Source organism: Nematolebias whitei, chromosome 13 (genome assembly GCF_014905685.2).
Source record: "Nematolebias whitei isolate Nwh7 chromosome 13, NemWhi1, whole genome shotgun sequence".
Taxonomy (NCBI): domain Eukaryota; kingdom Metazoa; phylum Chordata; class Actinopteri; order Cyprinodontiformes; family Rivulidae; genus Nematolebias; species Nematolebias whitei.
The window spans coordinates 21,387,345-21,412,671 of NC_056510.1; the positions used below are offsets into that span (position 1 = coordinate 21,387,345).

Consider the following 25,327-nt stretch of genomic DNA (forward strand, 5'->3'; position numbering starts at 1 on the left):
TAATTCATTTGAAATGGTGAATTATGTTGGTGCAAAACGGAACCAAAATGGCGAAAGCAATAATTTTATTATTAAAATTAGAAAATTATGTCAACATTTAAATGTCCCCGCACTGAAAATCGGTTAAAGCCAATAAGCACCACAAACTAAAGTTAAATGTTGCACAGAGAGACTGATTATAGAATTTATTTAGGCTCTAACATTAAATTCCAGTAAATTTCCATGCGTAAAACTTCATCCTAATGCGCAAAAATCTTCTTTCTATTGATTAAAAGTAGAAATCCCCAGTTTTTGTCCCATTTTCTTGTTTTTAAATACAGAGACACAACTTGTTTTTCAGAGTGGTTTGCATGAAAGATTTGCATTGTGCAGTAAAAACGGGGTTTTAAAAGTTATTTTTCTTCCAGCTAAAAATAGTTTGAACACATGTGATGCTGGAAAACAACAGCCATATTTTATTTAAATAATCTGTGTTTTGCAAAACAAAATATAATCTATTAGGGGGGGGGGGGGGAGGCATGAAAAATCATACTCACATACCCCAACAAAATATAGCTCCACGCTGGAGCGATGAATTGTGCGTTCGTGTGTGTTTCAACTTTAATTTTTCCCACCGAGGAGGCAAACACTGCGTGCATGGCTGCCCTCGTGCAATAAAACGTCATGGCCGCGCCGAGACTTGTTGGACATCAAAACAACGCGGTCAAAGCCAGTTGTTGGCCCCTCAGCCAATTTAACGGAATTTAAAACTAAATATTTTTAGATAAACATCTACATTTTTGCTGCTCTATGCCTTCAGTTAAGTCACTGAGCATGTTGTGCAATTGTTTTTGCGCAACATGAGGTGCGCATCTTTTGTTTTGTTTTGTTGCTAGCTGCTGTTTTTGCAGATCTGCAGCACATGATTATCAGAATGAATCTAAACAATGGCTTTTATTTGTGTGCATGTTTTAACTGTGCCTCCAAACATCACGCTGCTTGGTGATTATGCGCAATGATGCTTGTAATTTCTTTGCGGGAGCCTCTTGGATAAATCACACATGATTCCGTCCTTTCTGTGCAGGCGCGGTGACCTTGACAGTTCTTTTTTTTTTTCTCCCCTCAATCTTTTGCATTAATCGTGCAGATCTGCTGATAATTCTAACTGTTGATACAAATAATGTCTCCTCCATATTTCCTGACGCAGTGAGTGCAGTGGGTGTGTCTGTCGGAATCATTAAAGTGATGTTGCTGTAAAGTAAATATTCCAGCCATAGTTAAAAAAAAAAAAAAAAACTCTTTCCCTCCACCATCAGCTTTAAGGCAAAAAGAGGGGGTGGGTGATGGAAAGGAGTTTCCTCTGCAGCCTGAGAGCCAATAGAGTTTCTTGTTTGAGCTCACATGAGTTCTTTTCTTGGTAGTTTTTAATGACTAATATTGATGTATGGTAATTTCTCAGCTGGATCACATGACACAATTACCTCAAGAATCGATCAAGATGTGTTGCAGGTCTGCCTGCGTTTCCGATTTTTTCTCCCTGCCGGGCTCTTCCCACGCGCCCGCGCTACATGGACAAAGTTTAACACAGTCCGCCTGCCAGCTCGGTTCTTTCCCTGCTGCACAGAGGGAAAGGCACGAGGAGATATGACGGAATACGATGATCGAGGCTGCGCGTCAAATATGTTTTTGCCGAGCTGCACTTATTACGTTTCGACGCCCGATTTCCCGTCAGTCTCCTCCTTTTTACCGCAGACCACCTCGTGTCAGATCAATTTCCCTTATTCCCCCAGCATAGCCCAACCTGTTCGAGAAGTCGCTTTCAGGGATTATGGACTGGACCATCCCAAATGGCACTACAGGGGCAATTACGCGTCGTACTATTCAACCGAGGAGATAATGCACCGGGAGCTGATCCAGTCCTCCTCCAGCAGCAGCAGCGGCAGCAGCGGGGGCGGCAGCAGGGCGGATGTTAGGTTCAAAAACGAGTCCTTGTACGGTCACCCGGGAGGTCCGAGCGCGCAGTGCGGCTTCTTCGCCGGCGTCGGTCGGAACGGTGTGCTTCCGCAGGGCTTCGACCAGTTCTTTGACTCCCCGAACGGAGAGAAGCCCGTGTGCGCGGAGCCCCCCAAACAAAAGGCAGACCCTGCAGAGCCAGGGGATGCAGCCGACGTCAGCCAGGCTTTAACTAAACTGGAAGAAAAAACAAACCCAGCGCCGACTGGGAGCGTCGACGAGGACTCATCCTCATCCAACTGTGGCGACAGGAGCAACCGACAGAGTAAGTCAGCTTGTTTGTATTCCAAAATAAACAACAACAAAATAAGAGTTTATTTTGGGAGACCTTCTGGATGCAGAGTCCACCTCCGTGACCATCCAGGGTTATATGCTTCTTTATAAGCACGCAAAAGCTTTTATATCCCTATAAGATGGACTTTACGGTTGTAAAGGTATTTACAATGGGGAACAGTTAAGCAACCGTGCTTTAAAGGTTTCCTCTTGTTCCAAGCATCACTCCGCGGTGCTGGATTTCATTTGTATCCATGTGGCTTCAAATAAAGTAAGAAATCATAATAAAATGTGCTGCAGCTTCATTTTACCAGCAGCTTCAGAGCATGACATCACTGTTCATTTTTATGCAAATAACCCTTGTTGTATTCATTCTGTCTGTGTGTGAGTGTGTGTGTGTGTGTGTGTGTGTGTGTGTGTGTGTGTGTGTGAGGGGGAGGGGGTCAAAGTCACAGGGCCCACAAACAGGCTTCAGTCTTTTTAGCCATTTTCAGAACCATTATCAGTAAAACCCGACCTAAATATTTCCTATTATAAATCTAATAATCGTCTTTATATATTGGTTTTATTTGATTTTCTTCTTCAGGTTCATCAACCAAGTCCAGGAAGAAGAGGTGTCCTTACTCCAAGTACCAAATCCGAGAACTTGAACGCGAGTTTTTCTTCAACGTGTACATTAACAAAGAGAAGCGGCTGCATCTGTCCAGGATGTTGAACCTGACGGACCGCCAGGTGAAGATCTGGTTCCAGAACAGGAGGATGAAGGAGAAAAAACTCAACCGCGACCGCCTCCAGTATTTCACAGGGAATCCTTTATTCTGATGTCTGACAGTCAACTTTTTGTTTCCACCTCATGTAACCCCCCCCCCCCCCAAATCAAACAAAAAAAAATCTTTACGAGTGATAAAAAAAAAACTGATTCTACAACATTAGAATAAAAAAAAAACGGATGTTCTCCAAAATCCGCCATATTTTTTCATAATTTCTTGCATTTATTTAAACGTATTCAAACATTTTTTTCTGCTATTTCAGCTTATGATATTATTATATATAAAATGTACTCCTTGTGTGTGTGTCCAAAAACGCATGTACTGTATGTTGTAGTGTGGAATAATAGACAAAACACATATTATAGCCAAGAAACGTTTAATTTAAAAAAAAAAAAAAAACACTAAAAGAAAAAAAAAACACTGATCAATGGAGAGATTTCACCCGCTTTTGGCGCTTGCTGTTTCCTTCTCTTTGAAAAACGGGATTGTTTGCTAAACCTTGAACCGTCTAGACAGCACAATAAAAGTAGCTGTAAATGTCTAAATAGGGGGCTATTGGACTATGGTTGTCCCAGCCCCCCAGATCACGAGGACTGGTCTTCCTTCCTGTCTTAAAGTACTTTAACTTAAGGCAAAATGCGTTCCTTTGACGCATCGAAACACTTTGACGCATTCCGTTAATATTCAGTTCGTGGCACCTTCTGTCATCATTTAATAAGAAAACAATGGAGTATATTTTCAACCATTTGGAGGAAAGTAAATTTTAAAGTAAATGTCTATTTACTGTCTTAAAAATGTTTATGTTTGGGATGTTTTAGTTCTTACAGATTGAGTTTGTTGTGTTGGTTCTTTGAACGCATCACAGTCAGGCGCGGCCATGCAAACCAGTGGCTTCACTTTGCAACATGTAATCCATTGATTTCAAAACGCCTTGATCCAAACATGGAGAGTGGGATAAGGTTCGTGCTCAAGTTGTGTTTTTAATTCTGTGCTGTTATTTCCCATAAAGGCCATAGAACTGTGAGAGTTTCATTAGCTGTTCAGCAGGGTTTGTCATATTATCCTGAGGTGAAACTGCAGCACCAGCTGTGAGGAGTCTTCCTCTCTGATTCTCTCAATATCCACATGAGGGCGGACTTTCAAATCCGGCTGAGTGTGGAGATTTAACATCCACTCTGCGTGGAAAAGCGTCAGTGGAGGACTAATCTGATCAGAGGTTGTTGAGATTATTTATTTCACCAGTCCCTTCAGATGACTCAGTTGAGTTTTCAGACTTTCTTCTTCATGTGACCTCCTAAAGAAACCACGCAGATGCAATTTATTCAGAATAAAGGACAGTAAAGAGGACAGATGTGACGTCACAACTATAAACAGCTTCAAGGAAAGAAGAGAGTATATTGGTTTTATTAAGACGGAATCCAATAAATTAAATTAATTATTTGGTTTATAAACTGAAAATAGATTTCAGTGTAATTATATAAGGTATGAAATTAATGTTGTTGTTTTGTTTTTTTTTGTATATTTTAAGTCAAGAAATAAATAATTACTTGTCTGGGTTTCTTATTTCAAGATAATTTTTGTGTTTTTATTTTATTTTTGTTTTTTTCTATGCGGCTTATATGTCCAAAATTACACACATGATGTTTAAACCGATAACATTTTATTTGGAAGTATGTGTGTATGACTATAAATAAAGAGAGAAGTAAAAGGTACAAAAACAGTTGCTGCAATTTCACAATTTTAAACTTTTGGTTTAAAAATAACCAAATGTGTGCTTCTGTGTATTCAATTTTAGTCAGCTTGTTGTTAAGGTATACTGTATTATTATTATTATTATTATTATTATTATTATGCTTTATTTTTTCTGGTTTTGTTTAAAAAAAATTGTTTATTTTGCATGTTTAATTGCTTTATCCCTTTATTTTAGCAGAATATCAATATTCTCATTAAAAAGTTTATTTTCACAATATCTTTAAAAAAATGATGTTATTATTGGAAATTTTCATTCATTAAATTATGATAATTAAAGGCTCTAATTTTGTATAAAATGTGCTTAGTTGTGTTTGTTATTTTAAAATATTCAGATTTAATTTGTTTTTAATAGTCTCTGCATCACAGAACACACACACACATACACACACTGTGCATTTAGTAAAAGCTCTAACACATTAGCACGAGCCTATTTTGCATATTTGTTATTAGCACTTGAACACGGTGCATTTGTATTAATGATGTTATTAATTCTAAAAACTTTTGTTCTCTAACTTTTGACTTGAGTTAGATATTTGTGCAGCACTTTTTGTGGTGAATTCTTCACGTTTATCTTCTTGCAGACTGAAACAATGAAGCTCCTCAAACTGAGCCACCGCCTCCAGCAGCTTATTCTAATCCCTGAGACAAAAAACAAGTTAAATACAGGATGCAAATAAAAAAAAGGGCAAAATTAGTGAATGAAATAGCTAAATATGTTTGGGATTTTACACAAATGAAACAAAAGCTGTTGCGTTCATTTCTTCCAAGGTCATTTCGTTGACTTCTTTAAGGAAACAGTTGCTTGTTGATGAAAATGGTGCTGCTCAATTAAAACCATTAAAAACACGAAACTTTGCATAATTGATGAATAAACGAGCATTTGCATTTACACTTCCTAACCTCCTTCTATAAAACGATTGAAATGAAGTCATAAATACAGTTCATGTCAAATTGACTGTTAGAATATTTAATATATCGAGAAAGATGAGTAAAAAATGAAAAATAAAGTCAAGTTAAGATTTGCAGGGCACATTGTTTCTGTTAAGAGTCGATGTCAATGCGTCATAGACTGCGGCACGCACTTATTTATCAGTGTTCCACACAAAGAAGCTCTGATAGTCCTCGTGCTGTTGCACATTTAAAGCATTTCACAGTGAGTCGATGGTGAATATGTGCACTCCAGGTGTGGATGTGGTGTTTTTAGTCAAATCTGAGGCGTTTGGTTTCGCAGAAAGGTCGCATCAAAGCCCCCTCTGCGCCTCCTGCAAAACCAATTTCAAGTCCGTGTCGTAGGTGTCGCTGTTGACCACGCGTGCGCCCGCAGTGAGCGCGCGTGCAGAGGCAGGAGGCTGCGTCTCAAGGCCATTTTCAAATCTCATTGGTGGGTTTGTCATGTGGTCGGGAGGCATCCCGACTTCCAGATTGTTTTTCCTCGATATGTCTGCTTGCAAAAGACATCTCTCGCCTCTTAAGAACTTCTCCCCCCCCTCCAAGGAGAAAAAATGTCCTTCCCCAGCAGCTCACCTGCAGCAAACCCGTTCTTGGTGGAGTCTTTACTCGGTGCGTGCAGAACGGACAGCTTCTACTCCAGCAGCAACATGTACATGCCGTCAGGAGCAGACATGGGGAGCTACGGAACCTGTGGGCTCCTGCCGTCTTTTGGTAAAACAAGGGGGGAGGTCAGCCACAACGCGGGCGTGAACGTCCACCCGTACATACCTCAGCTGGAGAACTGGTCCGATCCGGGTCGAGCCTGCAGGACAGACAGCCAGATGTCAAGCTGCACATTTTCACAGAGCATAAAGGAGGAGAGCAACTGCTGCATGTACTCCGAGAAGAGACACCAGAAGGTCAGCTCGCCTTATCCAGAGCCGTGTCCCGTGGACGGCCCCGAGATCCCGGTTCCGGGCTACTTCAGACTGAGCCAAACGTACCCGAACGGGAAGCACGCGGACGGCTACAGCCACGACGAGCGGCTGAGTCCGAACCCGACGCTCCTTCAGCTCAGCCGGGTCAAGCCACCTCCGCCCCCTCCCCCCCCCTCCCGGTGCCGACTTCTCGGAGCCGGAGAAAATCCAGGAGCCCGAACCCACGCGCACACCGAGCCCGGACCCGGAGCTCCACAGCTCGGAGGAGAAGAAAAGGAGGTGTTCGGCGGAGGCGCGTGCGCCCAGCCCGGAGCTGCTGCTGCTGCAGAAGGAAGGGAAAGGTGGGCTGGCTGCAGGCACGAGCTTTTATCTCTCAACGAGCTCCAGCATCATAAAAAGAATAAAACACAAAGTCGTAATGTTTAATGAGAGTCTTTCTCAGGTTGCAGTAATGGCCAACTCAATGGTTTTACCATGCACATCCCCACACGGTATTAGATGTTTGACTTTATTTTGAACTCATTATTATGAATCAGAATGCAAGTTGCAACCTTTTTTATTTTTTTTTATTTTGCATTTTATTTAAATTTTAATGTTTAAGCATTAATGTTTTGGCCATTTAAAGCTTATTTTTCATAAACAGATTTTTATTTTAACGAGCGGTTCTAGTTTGACTTTAATTATTATCTTGGTTTATTATGCCTCTGCGTTATTTTCATTCATGCATTTTGTGCTTAATTTCCCTGAGGCGAAATCCAAAGCATGATGTGAGATGATGTGCAGGAGAGGAAACAACCCTCTAATGTAATTTTTTATTATTATTTTCCTGCACAGACTGTAAGGAGGAAGCTTCACCCAACAACTGGCTCACAGCGAAGAGCGGCAGGAAGAAGCGCTGCCCTTACACCAAACACCAGACCTTGGAGTTGGAGAAGGAGTTCCTCTTCAACATGTACCTGACCCGGGAGCGCCGCCTAGAGATCAGCAGGAGCGTCAACCTGACGGACAGGCAGGTCAAGATCTGGTTCCAGAACCGCAGGATGAAACTCAAGAAACTGAACAGAGAAAACCGCATCCGAGAACTCACCTCAAACCTCACATTTTCCTGAGCTCGTGCGCTTTGCTGCCTTTTTTCTCCTCTTCTCCTCAAGCTTTCGTGGCATTGGACGTTTGTCTTAATGTTCCAAACACAAAAGAAGGGACTGTTTCATGTCGTGTGGCGTCGTGTATTTGTTGAATATTGTCACAGGGTAGCGCTTTTCATTTGGTCTTGCATTTGTCCAGGAGTTCTCCTTACTGTGTGGAAATCGAAAAAAAAAAAAAAAAAAAAGGAAGATAGAAAAAATGTGGAGAGAGCGCAGTTTTTGTGTTTGGTGCAACATTTGTTTTACATTTTGTGCAAGAAATTCTCCAGGACGGTTCTGTGGGCCTCTGAGTGGGAAACAATGTGAATTTGTTGCATGTTTGGTGCATGTATACTCTGCAATAAATAATGTACTGAGACACAGTCTTGTTTTATGTCGAACTGTGCTGCCCGACATATCTGCTGAACACTTAATAATGGCGGCTGAATGTATCTGTGTAACTTTGCAGAGACAAATTCAATATTAATATTTTTTTTTCTTTCACAGAGTAATAATTATAAATGTGACCTTAGAGTTAAAATATTATAATACATTCAAGGGTTTTTGTATTGACAGCAAGAAAATCAATTGCACAATGTTGTGAGCAATAACATTTTTTATTAATTTTAGCTGAAATATTCCATATTTTACTTTATTTTAGGGATTTAAAGAGAGTGAAATACTATTTAATTCATGTCCACAATTAAGATCTGCTTCCATATACTTTTATGAAAGCCTCCTGTTTTTTTTTTACTTTTTTTGACGTGGACAAAAATAATTTGATAACATGCGCGTCATGTGGTGGCGACATGTATTTGACAAAAGCCTGATCTTATTTCCTCCCTGCAGGAGAAACGACCTTTAATTGTGATATTTAATCATCAGAATATGTTTCCTTTGCTACTTTAGACAATGAAGAACACATGAATAAAATGTGTTCCCTTAAATAAAAAAAGAAGAAAATAACAAATAAAGGTCAAGAGAGGAAAGCCATGGGGAAGCAGATTTAGTTTAGACAAAATAAAATTGAAAAGATCAAAAACAAAACAAAAAGAGAAGTTGCTAACTAGACTTCTGTATTTGTGTGCCTCTCGGAAAAACTTTAAAAAGTGGTATAATATAAAAATCAGTGTAAAAATCCAAGTTAATTTAAAAAGGATGGAGCACGAACTCTCCTCTGCAGATGGTTTCTGTCTGATTCTGCAGCAGAGGGATGCAGAGGGGGGGGGGGGGGGGTAATCAGATAAAAATAGCTCTGCTTTGATGCTCGAGCCTGTTTATAACTTAACAAACGCTCCATAAAGACAGGAGAGCAGCAGGGTTATGTTCAAATACTAACTTATTGGAGCCAGGCAGCTCCTCCAACCACGATTTGATTGAAATAGTTTGCAGATCCGAAGAGGAAACGTTAATTTACATATTGTCAAACAAACAAACAAAAAAAAAGATAAACATAAAAAGAAGGAAAAAACAAACAAACGTTTCAACTGTTTTCTTTTTTCTAAATGACACATTTGAACTCTTTTTTTATTGACATGTGGAATCACCCAATAAAACATTTATTGATCCATCATTGCTCTCCTTTGAACGGAAACAATCATTTCACCGTCGTTCCCTCCCTAACTTATATAATTTACATATATTCATATATGTGCTTCATTTATTTATTTATTTTTTAGCAACGCACGCGCCGCGTTGCGACCGGAAACGGCGTCTGCTACTTTACAGGGTGTTATTACATCTCTTTTACGAGGACTTTGTAAGTCTATAAAGCATTTTACAGGCAGTCAGGGCATCAGGACGATTATTATCAAAGTGCTCTGCACGCATTAAGATACACAAAGTCCGTGAGTGGTCATGGAAGAGAACTATTCATATTTTCCTCCGTTTTTTTTCCAAAAAGGAAAGGGAAAAGATGGATTCCTTGTGAGGGATTGCTCCATCTTTGCAGTCAGGCTTAGCTTTTTATCATTTCCGAAATGAAAAGCTAAATTAAAGCTGATGAAAAAGGGAGAGCCCGGGCAGGATTGATTCACGACTTGTATTGGTAAATATGATCACGTGATCCATGTAAACCAATCCCTGTAGATGCAGGGCAGCAAGGGGGGAAAACTACTATGATTGTTCATAGAGGGGAAGCTTCTCCTACCCGTGCACCCCGTATTATGAAAAAATGTCTTCCAGTGGTACAATTAGAAACTGCTATGTGGACTCCGTAATGGGTCAGGACCCGGAGGACGTGTTCGGAGCTCGGTTTATTCCGGCTCCACATTCCATGGTCCCTCGGCCGCCTGGTGCCGGGGACAGCGCAGACTTCTCTTCGTGCAATTTCGCCCCAAAGTCCTTCTCATCGTCCTGGTCCGCGGTCCACCCTCAGGGGATCTATCATCCCTACGTCCACCACCACCACCAATCGCATCTGCCCGCCTCGGACGGCAGATATGTCGGCGCGCGCCCCTGGATGGACCCTATCTCGAACCACGTTCCGTTCGCCGGGTTCCACTCCACCACCAACACCAGCGGCACCCCAGCCAGGCCGTACGGGACAAAGCCGGAGGTCCCGCCTGATGTCAAAGCCGCAGAGTGCCACCCGCAGGAGGCAGAGGCTCCACCGCTGTCCGTGGACCGCGCGGGCTCCGAGTGCGCAGAAAAGGCGAGCGCCAAGGCGCACGGAGGAAGTGAGCTATCCAGCCAGCCCAAAGACGACAAACAACAACAACTTGACCCAAGTAAGTTAAAGAAATAGCCGGCCCTGATTTACAGCCCGGAGAACTGTATGCGCCGGGTGTGTAAAACTGAAGCTTTTACTAACCTATAAAAGTGTCTCGTACTATACCGGAGCTGCGGAAGGGGGGAGGGGGGGGGGGGGGGTACCCGCCCTGCAAAGGTTATTGCAGCGATTCGGTTTTTTTTTTTTTTTTAAACCACAACTAATTTTCATGCATATTACATTATTTCGACAAGAATCTCTTCACAACTGAATGAGATAGATCTTGTCAAAAATAAATAAATAAATAATCAAATTCAACTATTTTGTGCATATTATCACATTTACATGAACCATATTTTGGGTTCTGTTCCCCAATGTCACTAAATATTATAATAAATACTTATTTAATGAATCCCATCTTTTCATCTTGTCTTTTTTTCTTTTCTTCTGCTTTTCAGACAACCCGTCAGCAAACTGGATCCACGCGCGCTCCACGAGAAAGAAGCGCTGCCCTTACACTAAATATCAGACTTTAGAGCTGGAGAAGGAGTTCCTTTATAACATGTATCTGACCAGAGACCGGCGCTACGAGGTGGCCCGCATTCTCAGCTTAACGGAGAGACAAGTAAAGATCTGGTTCCAGAACAGGAGGATGAAGATGAAGAAGATGAACAGAGAGAGGAGCAGAAATGAGCCGATTTAAACTTCATTGCTGGGACCACTGCTCATATTTTTATGGTTGTTTCTATATATTTTTTACATCTACGTCAAGGAAATGAACGTTTATTTTTAATGTTATTTTTATTTGGAACCTTTGCTTTTAAATTTGATTTTATTTTCAGACGAACTTTACGCATGAGCGTCACGACCCGTGGCCACATGTGTATCACATATGAGGAATTTGTCTTAGTGAGATCCATGCAGGCAGCATCTGTCAGGAAAAGAACAGGAAGGAAAAGAACAACTTTAAACCGTATAAATAGATGTTTTAGGAATGAAACTGGGATGCTCGTGTGCATCACTTATAAACATGTTTTTTATAGTGCTAAAAACAATTGGAGTAAAACATTTTCTCTACAACTATGACTGCTGTTTATGTCGGGAAATGCTCCACCACTGGGTGTGTGTTCTCCATTTTTCACACAACAAACAAAGAGATTTTTTTCTTCTTTTTTTTTTGTTGGTTTATTCAGGCGTTTATTTTGCACCAAAGAAATTCCCTGATGCTCTATTTTTCAATTATTTTTGTCACAAAAATGTTTTTTTTTTCTTGCAAAGTTGCAGGTTTTATTTTTAATCAGCGAATTTAAAAAGTAGAGGTAATAAAATGTTTATGATTGGAAGAACGTCTTCCAATTTATTGCAATTACTTTAAAGCAGGAAGAAGCTTGGTCCAATAAAGCTATAGAAATGACCAGACGTCTGGCTTAAATTAGTTTATGGACCTGGCCAGTAATTACACTCCCCCCATCCCCCCTTCTTCTTATGGCGTTTGTGTCTGTTGCTGACAAACAGAAAGTATAGACACTTTTCCACAGGGTGTCTGCTCGATGAATTGTTTTAGAGGAAATCACCCCTCAGCTGGACTTCCAACTGATGGGAAACAACTTCACTTTGACTGATCATACAGTTTTCTAAGTTTGTTAGACTTTTAATTGAGCATATCATATTTTTGTCGTTTCCTGCTAACCTTAATAAACAGTTTGTAACGAGCTTTTTAAGGCCTTTCCCTCAGTTTGAGTTGTTTTGTTACAAAATTGTTTTGGAGAGATTTGAGCGCTAGGGGGCGACGTTGCTCTTTGAGTTGCAGCGACTGAACCAAACCCAAGATTAGGAGACCAACATAAAACCTTTTCCATCATGAATGTGTCTTATGATTTAAATGGCCAACATGTCTTTTAAAGGTTCGTTTTAAAAGTTGCAGAGTTTCAGCTCCTGGTCTGAGCTCCACATTTGGGAATCTCCTGTGCCGCACATTTTGCGCAGAGACATCCGATTGAAATCTTTAAGAAGGAAGAGTTATTATCATCTAAAATAGGAACAGCTGGAGACATGCTGTTGTGCTTATATTCCCATTAAATTATATAATCTCCTTAACTTCGTTCAGTTATTCTGGTTGCTTTCATTTATCATTGCGCAAACCAAACAAAGGGCTTTGTTTCTGCGCTGCGGCATCGTTAGAAATAAAAATGCGGAAGAAAACAATTATATATAAAAAAAATCCAACATATGTTTTCAACATTTATTTTAAAATGTTCCACATTTTATAGTCTCGTGATATTACTGATTCTCCACCAAAGTCCATGTCTTTATTTGAACCCTTGATTTGCGCGCAGAACTGCGAACACCGCGCACGCCTGGTGCGGTGCGCACATAAGAACAAGGCTGCTGCTTTGTTTCCGAGCGACACAAAACGCGTTCAAGCTCCTGAAAGTCATGAGGGTTTTAGTTCAAATGAAAACTCTGGCAGCAGCCGACGGGCGCAGTTCAAAGCACAATTCTGTTTTCAGGGTTGGAAGTCATGTTGAATTGATTATTTGGGCCTTAATCTGCTGTTTTAGTGCGCCGGGGTGCGCGAGGGACAAATTATCATTCTAGTGGAGATTAGAAAGTGTTTTTTTGAGGCATTTATTTTAGATTCTGACCACATGAATAACGTATAAGCTCACAATAAGATAATCTGAGTATGTATTTGTTACCTCGTGGACCCGGAACATGAAGTGCAGATTTGTTCAGAGACCACTGTTTCAGATTATAACAGCATAAGTCAAACCCTTCTAGTATTTTACAGACATTTCTGGTAAAGTCCCAAGTTCTCAAGTCACTGAGGGAAACGTCGTGTCATCAGGTGCTTTTTCACTCTCCCAGAAGGAGTGCGCTCATTAGCGCCAGTCTGATCCACACTTTTACAGGATGTTATTTCTGTCACTGTAGGCCATTCTGAGGGGAAAATAAGGTCAGGCACACTGAACTCGCTGAAAAGAATTGAGGTTTTCAGTGCAGATAAGTTTATTGAAAATAGAAAATGGACATCTGTTCGAACAAGGGGAAGCTAACACATTTGTTGGACACAGCGTTCAAGATCAAAGTTATTATTAGGACATTTCAGCTACACTTCAGCATGTTTTTAGTTACTTCAGCTGCTTTTCAGCAAGCTCATCAGCAATAAGCATTATTTTCAGGAAGTTCTTCAGCAATAAGCATTCTGCATTTTCGCATGAAATGCAATTTATTGTGTTTGCATCTTAACTAAAACGAACTTTTTATTAAAATTGACTAGAGGAGCAGCGTCCTTTGTCTTTTTGACACAAACAAACGAACAAACTGAGGCACTAAACAAAGACGCTATATTTGAAGTGTTGTCAAATTAATATTATGTTTACATATTTTAAGAAAATAAACAGCAACCTTGCTGATTGAGGTGCGTGCACAGCAGAGGGCCAGGATGGACAGGCAGCACGTGCTCTGTGACCCATTGGCCTAAATTAAATGTGGGTCTGCAGGAAAAAAACAGAACTGCGGATGGATACAGAGACACAACAGCGGAGGGATACGAATGGAGTCAGTTGTGAATGAAACATTATGGAGGTGTTGAGACTCCGGAGGGTCAGCTTTGAGAAAATTAAAGGTCAGAGTCTGTCACTAAAACTGATACAAACCACCATAATTATTGATTAAGTCAATAGTTTTTTTTTGTGTGTGTGTGTGTGAAACATTTAAATCAACGAGGAAAATTATTTTCTTCAATGTGCAGCCTGTATTTCTTTGATAATTTGTCACTTAAATAAACAATGTTTCCTCTTGCCTTATATTCGTATCAAATGGTCTTGCCTGTAAATCTTTACAGCGTGTGTTTCTGGGTCTTTTTTTAGTCTTTAATATCGCCTGGCAGGAAGGTCAAGATTTAACATGCGAGGACACAAAATAATCTTGTTAAAAACCAGGTTGATGACATCTGTCAAAACAACATCAGTTGAACTTTTACACACTCAGCCTTTTAATGCATGTAGGCTATAAAAACACCATCAGTGTGTAAACACCCAACACCATGTCACCAAATGATGGCGGGGGGAAATTACCCTCATTTTCACTATTTAACTGACATTTTAACCAAAGGCCTCTGATTTCTACAATGCACAAAAACCAAAATCCCTCCAATTCATGATGTCATATTTTCTTGATTGGGAACCTTGTTACACACACACTTCAAATGTTTCAGAAAACATTTCAGAAAACAAGAAGGTTATTCGTGCTAAATCACTTAGACACACACAAAAGTAACATTTAAGGACCCTTTTCTCCTTTTTTATGCTTCACCTAATCTGTTCTTCTTGTCTCAGACAGATTAAGTTGCAGGATTGTGATGAAGAAAAAGAAAAACTTTCACCAAAGTGAGGAATTATCAAATAGCCCTAAAGTGGTGGCCACATCTTTATTAGAGTTCAGTGGTGTTGGAGCTGCAGTCCCACCTCTTTTTGCTGCACCTAACAACACCCAAGACATTTTTTTTAAACTAAAAGCAATAAACATTGTTTATTTTAATGCTTTATCTTCTTGAACTCATTGTTTTTATTTAGCTCTATGAAAACTAACCAGATTCAGTCAGTTGCATTTTTTAAGGCTTTGTAAAAAAAGTTAAGAGAAATAAAAATAAAAAAATAGCCAGAACCAAATGTGGAAACATCAATTCCACCTTAAAAAAAGGAAATTAATGTTTTATTTAATATGCTGTAATTATTGAGTTTGTTCCAAAATGTCCACAAAATGTGTTGAAGCATGAAAAATTAGCTGGACAACATGTGGAGACATGTGAAACTTTGAAAAAGTCTCATAAGAATAATTGAAGCAGTGAGACTGGGAATGAAAATGTTAATTTAGAAGCAGTTTCTATAAATCTGAAGCAGAAATGTTGAATATAATCTAATGAAGAGGTTCCCAAAGTAAGGGCCCGGATCCCAAAATGAGACTATCTCTAGATATCAACTTATTTTTATGATTAAAAAAAAAAAGAAAAAAAATCACCAATATATTTGATTGGATTAAATTTAATTGGGTTTTTGGTAAATTTGCGTATTTAAATTGGCAATGCGGTGCCAAGCTTCTGTCACAATATTTTTGTGGGTCGGGATCTTAAAAATGTAAGAACCCATGATCTGCTGAGTTATATGAGATCTGCAGCGTCTCTGTCTCAATGATCTGAAACAGGATGGACGGTATTTTCGCGCAAAGCGAAGTTGATCTTTTTATTCCATCTGTGGAGTGGCCGTCTAATATCACGGCTGTACAATGAAGCATATCCCAACACAGGCACGTGAAAAGCCCGTGCACACACAGGAAGCCCAGAGCCATGGCCTGACAATAAATCGTGCAGAGCTGACTCTGGCTGCCACCCGATGAACGACAATGACGGAAATTCCTTTTTGCTGCTGGCACCAATGCGCACGAGGAGAGCTGCGGTTGCGTTATTTAGCCTTCAACTGTCGAAAGTGGAAAGAGTCTAAATGTTTCACTGTAATTTCACTCTGCGAATGAGTCTTTTGCTATTTTGGGGGGGGGGGGGGGGGACAGGTGGGCGCGAATTAAAGAAAGCGAGCAGGGAGAATAAAGAAGACGATGCGCAAATACGCACAAACAAGTCGACATCCTTTACTTCACTAAATGAGCGTTGGTGACAAGGAAATCACACTTTTCACAGAAAACAGAAATACTTTTCTTTCTCTTTTTTTTCCACGCAGGAGCTCTTTAAAATCTCACTCTAATTCTAGTGTCATAAACAGATTTTTGTAAACCCCGCTCTGAATTTTGAACTCATTTATCAGGGACAGGATTGTGCCTTCACTGCAAATAAATAAATAAATAAATACAATCTGAGCAAATTCGTATGTTTTTATTTTTTGTTAACAAAGAGTGTTTGCAGCAAATAAATTGACGTCAGTTCCTGAGAAATGCGTCAGCTTCGATTTTGTTTTTAGCAACTCTTCCAGATTTGTCTGGTTTTGGTTTTAATGAAGGTGGAATATTCTTTTGGGGCGTCACATTTGATAATCCGGCAGGAGAAGTTGCAAACATTGTGGGAAGCTCTTGTTTGGAACACATAAGGGAGGGGGGCTTCTTCTTTTATGCGCAGAGATGGGGAGAATTGCTGCAGTCCAAATTCCTTTTTGTGAAAGGGACAATTTACAGCTCGGCAATAGAAGCTTTTATGCGCCTCCATCGCCTGTCATTGGATGCCACTGGTCATGTGTGAGAGGCAAACGTCTTCATGGCCCTTTCCCTGATTTCCCAAGCGATTTTTTTGCACCCCCCACTTGCATTCTGCGTCTATATGGCGTTAAACCAATTCGTCTCTGCGCAGCATCGGCCATTCGTTTGAGAAACATCTGATCCGTGCGCATTTCGCGGCTCTGCGCACCAAGAGGCTCCTGGATGAGTGACAGGAGAAGAGTTTGAGCTGCAGCTCTGGCCTCGCGCCGCTTTCATTATCAGAATGCACCGCCGCCGCAAAGATCAAAGTGTAAACATGGATTATCTACCGGATATAGGTAAGATATGCATGTCTGTGCGTGTGTGCGCGCGGTGCTCGACAGCTTCCTGTTTCATTAGTCATGTAAATTAGCAGCGAGCTAATGCCATTTGGGCATTTAGGTGATTTCACGTGTCGCAAGGTGTGATGGAAAAAATGTGTTTTACTTTGGTGGGGATCGTTTGAAATGTATGTGTCGCTGTTTTAAAGCTGCATTCATAAAAGAAAAATGATTTTGAACAGGTCAATTCAATTGTTAAGCCGTTTTCTGCGTCATGTGCAAACCTAGCTTCATCATGAGCCACTTTACGACATTGAATTATTTTGTTTAAAATGGATGGATGGATAATAAAATGCTTTGAAAAAAAGAGCTATAGATTTTTAAGTGTATAAAATCCAAACAGCGATTTTAATGTGAAGCAGTGTGTCTGTTTGCAAACCTTTATTCCATGACCCCTCTGATAAAACGTAATGTTTTTGTCAATAATTTCCAGAGGAAAATCGCAATAATCTCCTGAAGTAACGAAATTTAACAACAGCTCTTTGTGATGTTGTAAAATGCAAAGTCTAGCATAAGAAGTGCATTTCTCAGAGCTGTTTTCAGCTGCTTGGAGATGAGGCCAGACTGAACAAAGACAGTATTTCACAGCCTGACAGGCAGCTGCGAAAGTATTTACAGCCTCACTGCAATGCGGCAAAATGGAGCCTGCACACAGGAGAGGGGCAGAAAAGCCAAACAGGGTCCACTCTCTGGTCTTCATTTTCAGAATTCACACACTAGTGTGGATGTAATAGATGTAATTATAAACACATTTGATAGGTGAGCCTATTTAACTGGTGGTTTCCACGAATGGCTGTGATTTCCCATTCTTTTTGAATCTTTCAGAACTTTATTACATGGAAATAAAATGCTTTGGGGAAAACATGTCCTTTTGATTACGTTTGAAGATGGGTCCATTTAAAACTTGCATCTACATTCTGCATCAACAATCCCGTGACACGATTTATACTGCTAAACAAGAATCCTGCGAATTTCATCAATTTTTATATCAGTGTAACACAAAATGCATTGGAAGTTTGCATTTTGCAATATATAGATTGGTTTTTACGCACAAAACAGGTTTTAATGCATTATTTAATTCAGAATGCACATGCCTCCAACTCTTATGACTGTTTTAGGAACTATGTTTGAAAGAAATATCACTGAAAAACCTTGACTGCATCGGCAGAAGAGCACGCTCTCATCATTTTGAATCATTATGTGGAATTGAGTCGTTTGACCTGTTTGAGCAGAAACTGGAAGGCCAATAAATCACCAGCAGGAGGCGCTGTTGCCCAACAGTCCGTCTCCTTTTAGCCATGCAGTTCTCTCTGAGCAGCTCTCTGTGAACGGGGATTGGCTGAGACCAGGGTCACGTGATCGAGTTTATCTCTAAGAGTCTTGCTTTCAAATGGGGATCAGCATGTATCAGTCCTTTATCAAATATTTTAACCCTTTCTATACTGGGCAGACTGTGCGCCCCCAGGTGGTTTAACATTAAACATCTAATTTCACTCTCCATTTACTGACAAGTTGTCTTTTATCAGTCAGTTTAGTGGAGTGGATCATTTTTGTTCAGACAATACAGAAAAGTCATGTTTGTGTGATGATGGTTCTGATGAGGCTGCACGTGATGTTGCAGGTGAGTATGAGCTAACAAGTGCAAAGTGACAGTAACATTCTAAACTTCTTTGGGATTAAAAAACAAACAAACAAAAAAAAACTGTTTTTATTATGTAAAAATAAGTGACGCAATTCTGGTTTATCAGGAGTGGAGAGGAGGGGCCGACATGCGTTGCGCTCTGGGATTGGCCTGATTTGGCATCACTCTTTTTGTGGCTGTTCACTCAGGAGACAAATGGATTTGTGCGCAAGTCAGAGCGCGCTCTCAGTTTAAAGGCTCTTGAGCTGTTAGTGAAATCTCACCATCAAAGATCTCCTATAATTAAATGTAATCATTTCATGTCATGCTGAGATTAACATTAATAATCAGATGAGTTTGTTTCCTGCAATTTGAACAAACTGGTTAAACTTATTATTATTAATTTTATTTCTGTGCACCTCAATTCACATTCTCCAGCAGTGGCCTCATTTCTCAGACGTTTCCTCGGCGCGCATTAATGCAATCTGCATTATTGAGTAAGTGCAACTTTGAGGATTATTTATGGGCCTGCGCGCTGTTGTGAATGGCTGCGAGGCAGCACGTGACGCCATTAAAGTTTGTTTTATGGCCTGGGACTTGACAAGCCAAAATATAATTCTCATTGTGTATTAGTGAGCGCGTCCAGATGGGCTGGAATAGCGTTTCCTGCCAGGGAGCTGCTTTGCTCTCTCCTTCAACATGGACGCGTTGGGCGCGCACTGCTCCTCGAGACTCCGCGGTAAGCTGCCTTTTATCATCATCATTGTGCTCGTGCTACAGGGGCGTGTGTGATGTCACATGCGTAATGCTCACAGGCTAAACTATTTCCTGCCTGTAAAAAAAAAAAAAAAAAAGAAAAAGCAGCAACGGAGCGTTGGAGACAAACACGCGCTGCTGTGGTTAATCCTATTGCTGTGCGTCATGGAGGCGCTCAATTCAACCTGTTGTCATCTTTTGGAGGCACAGGGAAGAATTTAGTCATTAGGCCTTATTTGAATCTTTAAATTGTTCTATTTTCTGGTGTGAGACTCGGTTATTACTTTTAAAATCTACATGTTTCTCTTATTCTGTGTTAACGTCAAAGCAGAAATTGTATAAAAAGGGGGATACAGTTGTATTTTTTTCTGTAAAGGCCTGATGCGCACATGATTCTTAATTTCTTCTTTTTGTCTAACTCTAATAAATCAATGTATATATTGAAGCAATGATGGACGTTTAGGCTTCATTTCTGATTGTTTTCAAGCAGGAATATTTTCTTAAATTGTAAAAAGTTTTTTTTCGCCATCAAATATTAGTTGACCACTTTCTGCGTGGCAAAATAAAAACAGCTTGAAGTTAAAGTAGTGGGCCTTTGGTTTCACACAAGCTGCCACGAAACGCTGACTTTATCTTTCCTTTGTTGGGAATCTGTCGGCTTTGACCCGTCTGAAGGACGCGCAGGAGGAGGTGAACGGCAGGTCAGGCCGTCTAATAAATACTCAAATGTGAAGTGCAAGGACGAAAACATGGATTTATTCGTTTTATACACCTCATCTTGCATTTATAACATCTTTATTTTTATTATTTCTGAGGAAAATATTCAGATCTCTACATTTTTACCACGTGCGTAAAAATCGACTTTTTTATTCCTTCACTTGAAATTTGATCCTTTTATGACTTTAAGCTGTTAAGTGTGCTTTAAATGAAAATATATTTTTATTGCACGATTTTCAGTCCAGCAGCACTAAAACTTTGCACATTTCCTTTTTTATAGTTTAAGCTTTTGTAATGATTAAACATAACGTTTTTGCTCTTGCATGCACAAATTCAAACCTGATCATTTTAAATAGAGAATTTTATTTAACACGACTGAAAAAAACAAACAAAAAAACTGTTAGCTAAATATGTTTTGTTTTGATGACAAAGCTATTGTTTTTTTTGCAACCACATGAAATGTGTCATTATTCTGATACTGATATGTGACACTTTATGAGCAGATTTAAAGAAACCCTGCTGGTTTATTAAAACAACAAAGCCTGAGTTTGAATTTTTTAAATTTATATAAAGAGAAGGTTGACAGCAGGCCTCACCAAGGACCAGCTCAGTATAAAAAATAATTAAAAAAAATAGCCTGACGAGGATTTGGTCAACTTTTGCTCCCTTTGAGCTGTCAGCAGCAGCTAAAATAATGAAACTTTTTGATAGTTTTGTAAATGATTCTCTTTGACCTCGGTGGCCTTTAGCCTCATCTTTCGGTGAGCGGTGATAAGCTCCTCAGGATGATCCGAGCAGCTTATCTGTTCAGGAGCTTCAAAACTGTCCCACAAAGACTCCATAAATCTCAGCTTAACTGCCTGCAAAACCTGAGACTTGTTCTAGAAAGCTTAATTTTTTTGTTTGTTTGTGTTTTCTAGATGTGAACTTGGGGTGAAGTACTGCACAAAAGTCAAATGTTAACCTCAATTACAATTTTTCTCTTGGAGGTTTTTGACTGAAAAAGCTTTGGCTTGATCACAAGATCCACTTAAATCAGCAGCTTAAAACAAAAAAAGGAAGAATCAAACCAATAAACAGATTGGAACATGTTTCGCCTGTTCTTCAACAAGTCTGTTTGCAAAATGTTCAGGTTTCTGAGTCACTTTTAGCCACTTTAGTTCAGATTCACAGTGGGCAATTTCCCGTCGTCTATATGTACCCTGTAGAACCGAATTTGTGTGAAGAAACCAGAGTCACAGATTCGTTTCTAGGGGAATATATGGTCGATGAAAAGACTTCGATCGATGCATTGATTCATGTTTCGAGGCCTGCTTGTTACAGTGTCCATGCTACGATAAATCTGACAGCAGCACATTAGAGGAGGGATTTGTTGCCTCATCCAAAGTGTTAAAGCTGTTCAAGAAATTCTGCATTACTCTGGAATAAAACTCCAAAAATAGATTTTTATTTCTTTCAAAAAGAACCTTCAGCTCGCTCCAGCTGTGGTTTTAGCTCCTGTCTCTGCATTATTGATTTCCAAAGGCTGCTGCTGCTGCTGCTGCTGTCCAATGGGCTCCTGAGACTGTTTTCTTCTGCTTTTTTTTCTTTTCTAAAGAAGGGCAGCAGATGAAGTGATGAGATTCGTGTAACTTTTGGATGACCCCTTCTTGACAAAGACAGTGTTCATCAATTGTCCTCAGTCATTATTTGCTGCTTTTATGCCAAGGGGCTTTTTGTAGCTTTTGTTGGTTTCTCTGTTGAACACCATGCCTTCAAGACAGACCACTGAAACTAATATATCGTTGTAAAAATCGTGTGAAAATACACGTGCATCTAAATATTTATATATAGTTTGGTTTAAATAGTTTTAAAATATATATTAAGCCAGGAAAGTACGTCTATATTATTTATGTTGGCTCTACTTCTGATTTCCATGAGCTCAATGTTTGTTTATTCACCAGGGTCTCATTGTTGTGCGTCTTAATTTGGGTAAAATACATTTAGTTGTGTGTTTACTGGTGTTTGGACCAGCATCACCTCCATTGGCCGATCTGGTCACATGGTTCGCTAACTTTATTCAGTTGACACCAAGTAGGAGGGCTCTATGGAGGGAGGAAAAAAAGACAACTCGGGAAAAATTAGTATTTTTCTACCTTCAGAAATTAATGGCCATGAGTTCGTATATGGTGAACTCTAAGTATGTGGATCCCAAATTTCCTCCCTGCGAGGAATATTCGCAGAATAGCTACATCCCCGAGCAGGGCTCGGACTTCTACAGTCCGGCGCAGGACACCACAGACTTTCAGCACCCAGGGATCTACCCACGGTCAAACTACACGGAGCAGGCGTTCAGCTGCACCAAGGTGCCGGACTCCACGGTGCAGCCACGGGGTCACAGCGTGCACGACAGATCCAGCCACCACCCGGCTCACTTTGACGCTCAACAGACTGAGCAGCAGGGGCCCCCGGTCCAAGTGGCCGGACCTCGGACTTGTGGACAGCAAAACACAAAGAGCCAAAACGGGATCCAAAGCAATAAGCAGTCGACAGTAATTTACCCCTGGATGAAGAAAGTTCATGTAACTACCGGTAAGATTTCCTCTTCTTTGTGCGTCTTCATGGACCAGCTGAGCCTTGCAGTTAGGATCCACTCAGTGGATTATTTATAGGAGTCTTTGAGAGGCCTCGACAATTACACATGTCATGAATTTTTATAGCTCAGGAAATAGGCCGCTAGGAAAGAGCCTGCAGCGCAGATTGACCGCTAATGTTTTAAAATCTGCAGCAAGTCTGCCTATAATCTCAGATTTTTGTAAAGTTAAATCGTTTCTTTGCGTCACTTCTGGAAGTTTTAGCGCACCGCAGTTTGACTTCTATTGTTTCTCTGCTGCAACATTTACTCACTTTTTTTTAAATTCTTCATCTTGTTATTCTTTAATTATTATTAATTATTTTTTTTTTTATTCCCTCGCAGTGAACCCGGACTACTCGGGGTCAGAACCAAAACGGTCCAGAACAGCTTACACCCGGCAGCAGGTTCTGGAGCTGGAGAAGGAGTTCCACTTTAACAGATACCTGACCCGGCGGCGGCGGATCGAGATCGCGCACACGCTCTGTCTGTCCGAGAGGCAGATCAAAATCTGGTTTCAGAACAGACGGATGAAGTGGAAGAAGGATCACAAACTGCCCAACACGAAGGGCAGATCCGCACCGGCCTCCGGCCATCTGCAGCACGTGCAGAAGGACAACCAGACTGATATCACAGCCTTATAAAAGCACGACGGACACACAACATGTACATAAAACAAGGTTGCATTTGACTTTTAGCATGGACTCATGTTTTATTGTTTATTTTATTTTTCCTGAATTTAACAAAAAATAAATAAATAAATAAATAAAATGAGCCCACTCAAAACGGAATCCAAAAACCAACCAGTCTTTGTGACGAAGGTTTTTAATTCCCTCCCAAAATACATCAAAATAATATTTTTTTATTATTATTTTGATGAGTTATTTTTATTTATTAATTTGGACCACAATTTTGAAAGAAAACTATCGGACACTTTATCGGAATTAAGCAGTTTATTTTTTTACATATTTCCCCAAACAAAGAGTCCATTCGTTGAAATTTCACAAACGTTATTCTGAATTTTCTTTTATTAAACGCACAATAAAGGTACTTGAAGGACGCTTTTTTTGCATAAACACTCCCCAGCTTTGTATTTGCGAGTGGCAAATTTTTTAGCAACACTTCTTTTTGTGTTATTTGTATATTTTAACTTATTTTGTACAAAAGAAAGCTTTGATTTTTTTTTTCTATAGCCTGAATATTATCTCCACAGACATTCCTGCGGGGCCCTTATAAATCTCCGCTCTCTGACATCTTTGTAAACATTTTCTGAGCTTCTCTCGCGCTATTTGAGACCCTCAACCATCATTTGTTCCCGCATGGCACCAAATTGATGTCGGATGTTCCTCATCGGACACAAAACCTGAATATTTACGAGTATGATTGTTGATTTTTTTTTTCCTTGATATTTATTTGTTCAAAAACGTGTACATTTTTGCGCACAGCACACATTTTTTTAATTAAAACAAACAAACAAAAAAAAGCATTCGTTTAACTTTAATTATTCCAAAAAAAAAAATTATATGTTCAAACCGTTGTGCATTATCAGTTTTACAAAGTTTAGTTTAGTTTTTTTCTGGAATTTCTTTTTTGTTTGTTGCTTTTTGAGGGACTGAGGGGGGGCCCTTTCAGGTCACGTTTCAAGACAGATATATATTTTTTGTTTTATACCGTCATTGTCCGAGGACACAAAAAAAAGCCCAGAAGCTGTCCCAGTTTGAGGAGCTCTCCTCTCTGAAGTCTTGAGACAGTTGAAAAGGTATTTCAACCGAAGGTCGACAAAAGCAGCAGAGGCAGGTTCATCCAGGGGACACATTTCAGCCGCAAGGACTGACCCCAGCACCCCCCTGACCCGCCGGACAGGCAGCATTTTCTCTCCCAGGCGCTCCTCACTTTGCTTAGAGAAAAAAAAAAAAATCAGTTGGACTCTTTTAAAGAAAAATGAAAGCTCCTTTCTATAGGGCCAGTGAATCATACAGTTTTTATTTGTGTATTTTAACAGTATTTATGCCCCCCGAGGAAGTTCCAGCTGCATTATTTGTCTCATGTCAACACGCAGTCTCTTTTGTTTGTCCTGTTCAGATTTTTTGTACCTACTTTTTAAACCTTGTACGGAGCATTGAGATGTGAGAAGTATATGGAACAAAAAAACAATAATAATAAAGATTTCTACTGATTATGCATTTGAATATTCGCATGAAAGCGTTTTTTTTTCTGAATGTTCATTTTCTTCGCTCAAGAATTTCATTTCCCCTTTGAAGCAGCCAGGTATGTATACTTTCCTCATATTTAAAATGTTTATTTTATTCATTAATTTAGTGTAGAGGTTTTTCATTTATTTATTTATTTATTTTTTTTGGTAAATGAAAAAAAAAAAGAGAAAAAAAAATGCCAAAACGTGGAGCTGGATTCCCAAATGCACCAAATGCGCGTTGAAATCAAACCAAACTGTCCTAAAAAGTTTTTAAAAAAAATTGAAAAAAAAAACATATATTTTATGAGAATTATAGATTAAGACTATTGATGGAGGGAAATTAGAGAAAAAAACT

The 25,327-nt window shown here is 39.9% G+C and overlaps 4 protein-coding genes across 4 annotated transcripts in view; all 4 read left to right on the forward strand.

Annotated features, from left to right (window-relative positions):
• Positions 1-25,327, forward strand: part of osbpl6 (oxysterol binding protein-like 6) — a 792,463-nt gene that overhangs the window by 432,093 nt on the left and 335,043 nt on the right. The window lies entirely within an intron of this gene.
• On the forward strand, positions 1,420-3,129 carry hoxd11a (homeobox D11a). Its single transcript, XM_037686972.1, is given in 4 exon segments — positions 1,420-1,538; positions 1,540-1,579; positions 1,582-2,257; positions 2,852-3,129. Coding segments are annotated over 4 exon segments (1,071 nt in total). The 3' UTR covers positions 3,088-3,129.
• On the forward strand, positions 6,218-7,842 carry hoxd10a (homeobox D10a). Its single transcript, XM_037686976.1, is given in 3 exon segments — positions 6,218-6,825; positions 6,827-6,996; positions 7,490-7,842. Coding segments are annotated over 3 exon segments (981 nt in total). The 5' UTR covers positions 6,218-6,289; the 3' UTR covers positions 7,765-7,842.
• On the forward strand, positions 9,938-11,258 carry hoxd9a (homeobox D9a). Its single transcript, XM_037686982.1, has 2 exons — positions 9,938-10,508; positions 10,948-11,258. Exons 1-2 carry the CDS (start codon positions 9,953-9,955, stop codon positions 11,190-11,192), a joined length of 801 nt encoding a protein of 266 aa, XP_037542910.1. The 5' UTR covers positions 9,938-9,952; the 3' UTR covers positions 11,193-11,258.

Coding starts and splice junctions, on each gene's coding strand:
- hoxd9a (XM_037686982.1), top strand. CDS start 9,953: ATGTCTTCCAGTGGTACAATTAGAAACTGCTATGTGGACTCCGTAATG. Junction 10,509..10,947: donor ACAACAACAACTTGACCCAA/GTAAGTTAAAGA, acceptor TCTGCTTTTCAG/ACAACCCGTCAGCAAACTGG.